At 36.9% G+C, this 10,803-nt stretch overlaps 1 protein-coding gene across 1 annotated transcript; it reads left to right on the forward strand.

Moving 5' to 3' along the window:
* The first annotated feature begins 234 nt into the window (after positions 1 to 234).
* Positions 235 to 10,340, forward strand: LOC114743357 (probable serine/threonine-protein kinase DDB_G0276461). Its single transcript, XM_028931563.1, is given in 17 exon segments — positions 235 to 318; positions 510 to 622; positions 1,167 to 1,655; positions 2,219 to 2,384; positions 2,461 to 2,511; positions 2,598 to 2,780; positions 2,919 to 3,012; positions 3,155 to 3,382; positions 3,818 to 3,921; positions 4,032 to 4,129; positions 4,131 to 4,218; positions 4,220 to 4,292; positions 4,295 to 4,396; positions 8,124 to 8,295; positions 8,559 to 8,923; positions 9,074 to 9,213; positions 10,281 to 10,340. Coding segments are annotated over 15 exon segments (2,388 nt in total). The 5' UTR covers positions 235 to 318; positions 510 to 622; positions 1,167 to 1,191.
* Positions 10,341 to 10,803: the final 463 nt, after the last annotated feature.

Here is a 10,803-nt window from a genome sequence, read left to right on the forward strand (position 1 = left end):
GATGCAATCACGGCTGGTTCATCTTTCACCGTCCGATTCATCCATAACGTCATCCATGGGCCCACATTCCTTCAACGGCGTGGATTCCCTTGTACCACCGCATCCCATATACACGAGATCGCAGCCCCTCCCCACCTCACCACCTTCCGTCCCTGTATATTGCTTAGCTGCTACTTTACTTGCCTTGCGCAACTTTTGCTTCCATTCCACCTCGTGAATCTGAAGAAGACCAGGAAGGAGAAGTTATTGCTATCACCAGAGTTTGGTTCGTTTGTTAGGATTTAAAATTTTCGATCTTCAATTTTGCCGTCTGGATAGGTAGAACCTTGGAAGCACAAGCTTCCTACTCGAATTTCATTAGTTTAATAACTTCTATTTAGTTTGAAGTGATTGAAGAATATTTTTTGGGTGATGGTTATTTAAAAATGGTTAGCCTTTTGTTTATTTGTAATTGTATCCTGGGGATTGGAGTCCTGCGATCTTTATGCTGAATTGGTATTTTGATTTAGACGCAGATCGGAGGCGTCTGATGCGCGTTTGGTTTGATTCGAGCTGATTTTATTGTGGTTGATGAGCTGAGTTTTGGATTAAGGCTTCGACCAAGAGACCATAAACTTTTGAGGTAAAGTCACCCCTTGATTTGCATTTTTTGCGACTTGTTATCGATGTCCGTTATCTGATTCGATCTTCTGGAGTTGTCATTTGTGTCTTGAATGACTTGTAAGATCTCTGCCCTTATATCCATTATAACGTTGTAATTTTTTATGCGGTTATCTCAATTATTTTTTACTTTCCTTATTCTTGATCCGTATCCAATTTTTAGGAAAATGTCAGTATTCCAGTTTCTTAAGTCATTTTTTTAATGATATATTTTCCCTTTTGTTGCTAATGATTTCGTATGTTCTGAGTAAAGAAATCGTTAGATTGCTGATCTGTAGCTAAAGAAATAGTCAGTTTCTTAAGTCATTAGATTGCTAATGATTGTTAGATTTCGTATGTTTTAAGTCATGTTCATGGAAAGCTTTCTGCATAAAATTATATTAATGGATGCGAAGAGTGAACTCAAAAGTCGAGTCAGCAACTTCTATTTTAATATGCTTCAATGATATAATGATTCTCCTTTATCATAGCTGCAGTGTTGCTCATAATATTATTTAAATGTGCAGCATTCTAGTTGTTTTTACATAAAACATGTGGAGATTCAAGCCATTCATGCAAAAAGAGCCAGCTGGGCTTGAAGGCCGTTCTATTGATGTTGGTAATCTTAAAGTAAATGTCCTGAAGGCGATTGCTGAGGGAGGGTTCTCTTGTGTCTACTTGGCTCGTGATGCTGTAAACATGTCAAAACAATATGCTTTGAAGCACATGATATGCAATGATGAAGAATCACTTGAATTAGTAAAGAAGGAGATCTCAGTCATGAAGTCATTGAAAGGGCATCCCAATGTTGTCACACTTTATGCTCATGCAATCTTTGATATGGGTAGGACAAAAGAGGCTTTCCTTGTTATGGAATTTTGTGATAAGTCTCTAGTTAGTGTGCTGGAGAGCCGAGGAGCTGGTTATTTTGATGAGAAGCAAGTTCTTCTAATCTTCAGGGATGTATGTAACGCAGTTTTTGCTATGCACTGCCAATCCCCACCTATTGCTCACCGGTAACCAGGCTAACTACTTAACTTATGTTTGTCAAAATGAGAAATCTGTCTATTTATATACATCTTTCATATCCTTGGGATAACTTTTGGAAACAATTTATTGATGCATTCTCATCTTTATATTTATGTGCTTTTTAAATTTATGATGAGAAATTCCCTTTCGTTGGTATGCCTAAATGTGCAGATTAGCAGGTCTGCTTCAGCATTATCTTTTGCTCTCTCAGTTTCTACTCTAAATATGATAGCTAGCTAGCAAGTATTTACACTTCTAGACTTCCTTAGTTATCTATGGACCTCTACTTCATATTTTATGTACTAACAATGAAATGATGCCTAGATCTTCATGTGCGGTTGCTTTGTCATTATGATATGCTTTTCTGCAGCGCTTATGAATTCCTTGTTATTTAAATGATCTCTCAACTGTACTATTTGAAACTACTGTTACTTTTTGTGTCAGACATCATTGAAAAGTTACAGATTTAAATTAAAGACTCTTTGGTGTGTGATTTGCTTTATGCTTGATGGAATGTCACTGATGAGTTTTCCCCCTTGTATTTTTACAGGGACTTGAAAGCTGAGAATCTTTTGTTTGGCCCAGATGGTTTATGGAAATTATGTGATTTCGGGAGTACTTCCACCAACCACAAGCGTTTTGAGAAACCAGAAGAAATGGGGATTGAGGAAGACAATATCAGGAAGCACACAACTCCTGCCTATAGGGCCCCTGAGGTAAGTTGGGGGATTTCCCTCCTCAAATTGCAGTTTTGTGATGCTTGATTAATTTCACTCCTGTAATGCATTTTAGATGTGGGATCTGTTCCTGAGAGAAGTCATCAATGAGAAAGTGGATATATGGGTAAGCAGAGCATTGGTTTTCCTCTCTTGGTTGATGAATTTTAATTTTTGTTAGTGTAACTGACAATATACTTTTAAACATCCTAGGCATTGGGGTGTCTCCTTTTCCGTATATGCTACTTCAAAAGTGCATTTGATGGTGAATCAAAGTTGCAAGTCTTAAATGGAAACTACCGCATTCCTGATTTGCCAAAATACAGTTCATCCCTTACGGACCTAATCAGAGATATGCTTCAGGCCAGACCAGACGACAGACCAGATATCACGCAGGCAAGAGCTTTGCTTGATTGGCCATTCATCTCCATGAATTTAGGTTGGTCTTAGATCATCCATGCCGATGGCAATCTTAGGTGCAGGAATGAGAAAATAATGCTGTTGCTGATGTCGGATATTTTACTGTGATGGCAGGTCTGGTTTCGTGTCAATGAGCAGTTACCTATTGATCTGCAGAAGTCATTACCTGAGAGACCACCTGAATTGCTATCTTCCAACAATCATGAAGGTAAGGTGTTATGATTAAATGTGACATAATTTGCGAATTAGAGGTCTTTTTCTGTGTAAAATCTGAAAGTTATAGTCTAGTAGATGCGCCATGGTGTGCATAATGTCAAACATGAAAGGAATGTGTATATAAATTTTGGCAGGTTCTGCAAAGCCTGCAACTCAATCATTGCCAATGCCTCGTCGGAGTCCACCTCCTCCACCTTCATCTGGAGAAACTAAAAGTTCATCGCAGTCATCCCATTCTTCTAGGGGAGGGGGAAGTGGAGGGCAGCTTGGCGCATTCTGGTCTACTATGCATGCAAAGGACTCATCTGCCTCGGAGGTTAAGAGCAGACCAATGTTTGATGAAAGAACCATCTGGCGATCATGTCTCAGCAAAAACATGATAGAATTCGTCCAGACAATAACCAACTACCCAAAAATGTTAGTGGTAAAAAAGTGGATGTTGGACAACCACAAAATGTGAAAAACAGCGAACACATGGAAAATCATACAAACTAGATGCGTATCTTCCAGGGACTTTGAAATAAAATTTTACCAGGACACACATCTTGCTGGTGAGAGGCGAGCTTTTCAAGTAAGGAGAACGCAACTCCTTTCAAGACAAGCTTTTGACACATTTGTTGCTGAATTTGATACCAGTAAGCTTAGCCCTGGATTCAGTGATATAAAAATCTGAGAAAGAGGAAAGCGTTAGAGGCTGAAGTGGAGAAACTCAGAGTGAAGCTGAAGGAAACTCAGCAGGAGAAAGCTGAAATAACTTCAAAGTACGAAAAGCTTTCTGCCATTTGCCGATCTCGAAGGCAAGAGATCCAGGATCTCAAGCAAACCTTGCAGCAGCAAGAACTCCATCGCCAAAGAAAGAGGGTCTGAGAGCCTCTCCTACAGTCCATCATCTGCGGCTACGGTAATCTTAAACTATCTGAATTCCTACATTATTTATAACTTCTCACATCGTTTGGTTTAGGTTGTTGTTGGCACGCGCTGCTATAATTATTGGGCTTACCACTGCAGAAGGAGAAGGTTAGCGGGACGATGTGGGAACTCCCACAAAACAAAACTGAAATGAAAAGTCCCAGTTCAGAACCGAAGGCATGGCAAGCTTTTCCAGAGGAACCCCAGCAACAAAAGTCCTGCTTCTGCGGACAATAATAGAGCCAAATCTGTGAGGACAAGAAAAATGCATCAAACACGAGCAACCAATTCAACCACATTCAGATTTTGATACATGGGGTTTTGAAACAGATGGTTTCGCTTCTGTATCTGCTGCTGGAAGCTCACAGATGCCCAGACCCCTAGCACAGAAGGGAGTAATCCTCAGGCTTTTGGTAATGCCAAGACATACGAGGGCAAGTCAACTTCCCAACCTGCCGGGTGGGCTGGTTTTCTAATTATCTGGGAAGTTTTACAGAATAAAAATAGATGGTGGTTGCACCGCAACGTTTTTTTATCCTTGGCCCCATATGTTTGAAGGAGTGAAGTGAAATGGGTGGGAGCTCACTTTTATTTAGTTTATATACACATCCAGCTCTCATTTGATTTGTGCGGTTTGAGTGCTTGCGTTTCTTTTCGGGAGATCATGTTGCGGAAAAAGTTGTTTGGTACCTATGATCTTAATATTTTGGAATCTTTGATCATTAGCAGCGTTAACATTTAAAAGTTAATCGCGGGTCTCGAGTATGCGATATGGAAATGCGGCATCTTAAGGGTACCAATCTTAATGGTACTTGTTATATTTTAATTTGGATTAATCTGAGCTTGTTTTGTGCCTGAAAGATAGCCTCACTTAGGATACTGGGTATTTATGTGGAAAAAAAAAAGTTCAAATTATTCTGTCACTTGGTGATGAAAATATGACATAAAACATTAAATTTTAAAGTGTTCAAATTTATTTGTAAATCAAACCATTTCGTTGATTATTTATAGGGCTCGATTTTAAAGGATTGTTTTGTTGTTTTTTATATATATTTAATATTTATATATATAGTTTTTATCTTCATTATTTTGAATGAAAATGGGACATAAAAAAATTAATTTTATGTTCAACTAAATTTTAAATTTTTATGGGTTATATAGGCATTTTCTTGTATATTCTCTTTCGGTTTTTAATATAAGACTTATTTAATCATTTTGAATTAAATTAAGAAAGTTTGTTTTGTTAAGTTAGACAATATCATAAATATGAAATATGTTTCTCAAAACACCCTCAGTTAATATTTTTTTAAAAAAACTGATATTTCAAAAAATGTTTTTAAATTATTTTATTAAAAGCATCCAACGGTAGGATTAACGTATGTGTAGAATTAATAAGTAATAAGTACTCACTTACTTTATAAAATATATAGGTGTATTATTAATGAGTAATAAGTATTATTGTGATATTTAATTATTTAATAAGAATAATTTATGAAATAATTAGTAAATATGAGAAATAAGTCTTATATTTAGAATCTAATATCAATCTTTTAATTAGGTCCTATATTAAGAACAGAAGGAGGAGTACATGGGATTTGACCAAGAAGCTGTATTATTCATGACATATAAGTATTATCTTTTATATATTTTATATTTTATGGTGATAAACAGATTAAGTGGTATGCTGTTAAAAAACAAACAGATTAAGTGGTTAATTGGTGCTCATATAGGAAGAGGTACATGAATAAAAAAATTAAAAAGTAAGTCAAACAGCTTGGCCCAAATAGTACTCACCTGGTGCTTAATGTAAGACTTAATTAATTAGTTAACTCGTTCGAGTAAATTAATAATGTAAGTTAAATTAGTTAATATGATACGTTTTTTTTTTAAAACACTCTAAGCATTTGTCTTAATTTCCTCTCTTTTTTTTACTACTTGATTATTATTGAGAGAATATCAATAGGATTAATTTAAAAAAATTAATAAATATATAAAATAAATCTTTCATATATAATCAATATCAATTTTTCAATTAGATTTTATATTAGAGATAAAAGAGTATTTACTTAAAAGCTATCATACACGTAATGGGATTTGCAAACTCTTTGTAAATTCCCTTATTTTCATCACAAGTATCATAAATATTTTTTATAACTTAAAATAAGTGTCATTTTGAGATTTAAATAAGATATTTATTTTATTTCCAATTTTACTCTTATTAATTGGAAAAATTACAAATAAAGACCCCCCAATATAAAAATGGCAATCAGGGACCCTGAATTTGAGAAATTGCTGCAAAGGACCCGATCCCAATTTGCAATTATGAAATGTGTGTTAAATGGCTGAAATGCCCCTCACTCATTTAAAAAAAAAACCTGTTCGGGCTCTTGCCCCCCAAAACGCGCGATAACTTCCTTATGCTCTGTATCCTCTCGGCCATTCTTTGCGGTCTACTCTGTCCATTTGTGCGCAGGAGTTTGCTTCCATTTTGTGGCGAGAGGAGTATTGTGTGAGAGAAGAGTGTATTTGCTGTGGGAAAGGAGAATAGAGTGGTGCTGGAGTAGTGATCTATCGGCATTGTCGAAGGCAATGGAGGTAGTAGACGCATCGTGACAGTCGTGTGTGGCTATCAAAGTTAACAACGACATTTGGCGACAAAATTTGGTGGTAAGTTTCAAGCTTTGGTTGTTTGTGTTCGTTGCTGCCTGTGTGATACATTAAGAAGAGGGAAGGGAATGCGTTTAGGGCAGGAAAGTATATATATGTTTTTTTTGTTGAATAAGTTGTGACTGATTGGCAAAAAATGGTTATCTGTTGAAGAAAATGGGCGAATGGGTTTGGGTGGGAAGGGAATGAGAAGATCAGTTAGGAGGATGACAAGATTAGTTTGGAAAATGACGACACTGGAATGGGTAAAGTGCAAATTGAATTGGTTAACTGTTAATTGATCTGAAGAGATGTTAAAGTGATAGTCTCGTTTAAAATGACAAAATGGAAGTAGGGGGATTGACAAGTTGATAATGTAAAATAAGAATGTGTAATTGACAAGTTGGTAATAGAAAATAACAAGTTGAATATAATGAATAACAAATTATTGAGCAGTTGAGAATAAGAAGGTTGTCATGGGTTCCTAACAAGTTAACAATAGGAAATGACAAGTTTAAAAATGACAATAAGAAGTTGGGAATAAGAAAGGCGACTATGACAATTGGAGAACTTTATAATGTAAATAACCAATGAAGAAAAAACCGGACCGGACCGGCCGGTTCAACAGGAAAACCGGTGAACCGACCTCCAGTCTGGTTTGGTTTGAAGAATGAACTGGTTTTGAATCAAACCGAAATGAACTGGAAAAAATCAAGAAAACCGGTAAGAACCGGCAAAACCGGTGGGTTGGGTGGGTTACCGGTTTTTCTTTTTCTCCCCTTCTTCTTCTTTACTCTTACCATCTCACCACCGAGAAGAATTGAACATGGTTGAGAGAAGTGGTAGAAGCAGAAAAAATCATGAAAAGAAAGATCCATTGGAAGCCTCTTATGTGCAGTCTCAACCCTATGCTCGTGGAAGAGTTGAAGGCAAGGAGGAGGATAAATACCAGAGTAGAATAGATGTGCAGAACGAAGAAAAGGTCACTGTTTATTTTCTCTATCTGAGAAAGAACAAAAGTGGAAGAGAGAGAAACGACTTTCAGGCTTTGAAGTTTTGAACAAGAAAGAGAAGAACCAAGATAAAGTACTCGGCTATTCATGAGGAAAGAGGAAGAAAAAAAAGAGAAAAAGAAAATAAAATAAGCATAAAAATTATACACATAAATATTTTATAATTAAATTAAATTATTTTAATTATTACCGGTTTAACCCGGTCTAACCTCGATCTAACCCACTGACCCTTAACCCACTATCTTGATCGGTTTAGTGTCCGGTCCGGTTTTTTGTTCCTTGAAAATAACTAGTTGATAATTGTAAATGACAAGTTAATGATGAGAAATAACAAGCATGAGAAGTAGTTAAGAATAACAAGTTTACTTTGAGAAATTGACAACTTGCTTATATGAAATTACAAGTTCATGTTTCGAAATAAGAAGTCAATGGTGGTGATGTAAGAAGGCTGTTGGTTACAGAATAAGTTGGTAACAGAGGTGATAGTTAGTTAGTAAATGTGGTTGTGAAGGATTGTATGTTAAATGTTTTGCAGGAAAAGGAAGATGGCATCAGAAGGAGCCTTTGGATAGAAAAAGGCACACAAGGATTGGTTGTTATTCAGAAGTGAGTTTGGCCACAATAGCTGACCTTGACATGACAGCCAAACAAAAAAGAGATGCTGCGTCAAATGCATGGAAAGCTTTGGCCACTGAAGAGAAGATGAGGTACACCAAGGAGGTGAAGAAAAGAAGGCCACAAAAGGGAGAATAGGAGAAAAAGAAACATGTCCCATCATTTCTAACCTAAATGTCCCTGAAGGGTTTAAGAAAATTACTGCACTTTGTGAACAATAATGAAGACTTAAGGAGAGGGTTAAGAGGATGGGTTTCAGGAGGCTGTTGAAGGTTGGATTAAAGAGACTACCCCGTGATCTCATTGTGACCATACTGAGATCATATGACCCGCCAACGCATTAATTTACAATCAGGGGCAAATCAGAGGAAATAGGAGCAGAAGATGTTGAGCAACTACTAGGAATCCGTCACGGTGGGGAGGAGGTGAAAACTAAAGTTGATGTCGGTGATGCTATGTATCAGGAGTTGAGAAATGAATATCGGAAAGTGTCATTCAGCAAAATACTAAAAGACATTGTTTCAGGGGAGAAGGATTATAGATTCGAGTTTTTATTTGTGCTGCACACCCTGGGTACTTTTCTATGTCTGAAATCAAGCTCAGAAGCGAGTGAGAAGTTGGTTAGAGTCATGCGCTGCACAATGGATGACTTTGGAAAGTATGATTGGGCTATCTACATTATAAAGGACCTCTGGAAAGAAATGGGAGACTATGTCAAGGGTATAGGCAGGGTAATGAAGGGTAGGGGAGCAGCACTGTTGGTGGCTGCATATACTTACTTCTGGTATTACTATTTTGTTTGTCATTGTGTTTGCATTTGATTACCAATGTGCATAACATTAATGTTGCATATATGTGCCTGGCTTGCAGCTTATTTTTTTGTGAGCATTTTAACCTCAACACGCCAGCCAGTTGGTCGAGAGTCTACTACTGCAATTGAATACTGGATTGATGAGAAGATAAAAGAATTGGCTAGCAAGGAGATTATGTATGGAGGAAAAGGCAGTGAAGTTTTTATTTCGTAATCTGAACTTGTTATCTGCCGTAGTATTGTTATCATTTCCTAGACTGAAGTTCTGATTTGCTATAGTGACATAGAGCTTTGTCATTGTTAAGTTGTAATTTGACAAACTCAAGTTGTTATTCGTAATACTTATGCTATGATTGGCCATATTGAACTTATCAATGGGTAGACTAACTTGTGATTTTGTATACTGAACTTATCATTGGTATAATGAACTTGTCATCTGCTATACGTGAGTTGTGATTTTGTTTACTGAACTTGTAATTCTGTATAATGAACTTGTGATCTGCCATACTTGAATTGTAATTTGGTTTACTGAATTTGTCATTCGGTATAATGAACTTATCATCTGCCATACATGAGTTGTGATTTGGTTTATTGAACTTGTCATTCGGTATAATGAACTTGTCATCCAGTATAATGAACTTGTCATCTGTCATACGTGAGTTGTGATTTGGTTTACTGAACTTGTCATTCGGTATAATGAACTTGTCATCTGCCATACCTGAGTTGTGATTTGGTTTACTGAACTTGTCATTCGGTATAATGAAGTTGTCATCTGTCATACCTGAGTTGTGATTTGGTTTACTAACTTGTCATTCGGAATGAACTTGTCATCTGCCATACGTGAGTTGTGATTTGGTTTATTGAACTTGTCATTTGGTATAATGAACTTATCATCTGCTATACGTGAGTTGTGATTGGGTTTATTGAACTTGTCATTCGGTATAATAAACTTGTGATCTGCCATACCTAAGTTGTGATTTTGTTTACTGAACTTGTAATTCTATATAATGAACTTGTGATCTGTCATACCTGATTGTAATTTGGTTTACTAACTTGTCATTCGGTATAATAAACTTGTGATCTGCCATATCTAAGTTGTGATTTTGTGTACTGAACTTGTAATTCTGTATAATGAACTTGTGATCTGCCATATCTGAATTGTAATTTGATTTACTGAACTTGTCAATATGCCATAGTGAAGGTGTCATTTCCCATAGTGAACTTGTTGTTGTATATACTTAATTGATTAATGTCTTTTACATGCAGGAGCTGAAGAAGTTACATGAGCGCCTAATGAAGAGGATAGAGGAAGGGCAAAGGTGCTAATAAATGGTGGATGAGGAGCTGGTGAAAGTACAGATCCCAAGACAGGGAGATGGTGGGAAGGGTAAATCAAGAGGAAATGCTCAGGTTGAGACAGTGCCTACAAATATAAGTGACTCTAAAGATGATGAGGAGGAGAGGCACAACAATGATGACACAACTGAGGAAAAGGAGAAGGATGAAGTAAGCAGTGAAGATAGAGATAGTCATGGGAAGGGTGACACAGAAAATGACAGCGACAATGAAGAGAAGGAGGAAGAGGGTCAAGGGATGGTGATGACAGGAGCAAAGGGGACATGGAACACAAGGGTAATAGGGAGGGTGATGACAAATAACTACTTCTGATGGAGAGTGCAATACCACCAACTAGTTCCCCTATGGAAGTGGCAGGCAATATTGTAAATGATGATGTAGAGGGTAACATACCTGCAGCCAGTCCCTTAGGGAAGTGTCACCCAGCGTTGAA

The sequence above is a fragment of the Neltuma alba genome, unplaced genomic scaffold, assembly GCF_004799145.2.
Source record: "Neltuma alba isolate B1F8T4 unplaced genomic scaffold, ASM479914v2 tig00003997_pilon, whole genome shotgun sequence".
NCBI classification, from domain to species: Eukaryota; Viridiplantae; Streptophyta; class Magnoliopsida; order Fabales; family Fabaceae; genus Neltuma; species Neltuma alba.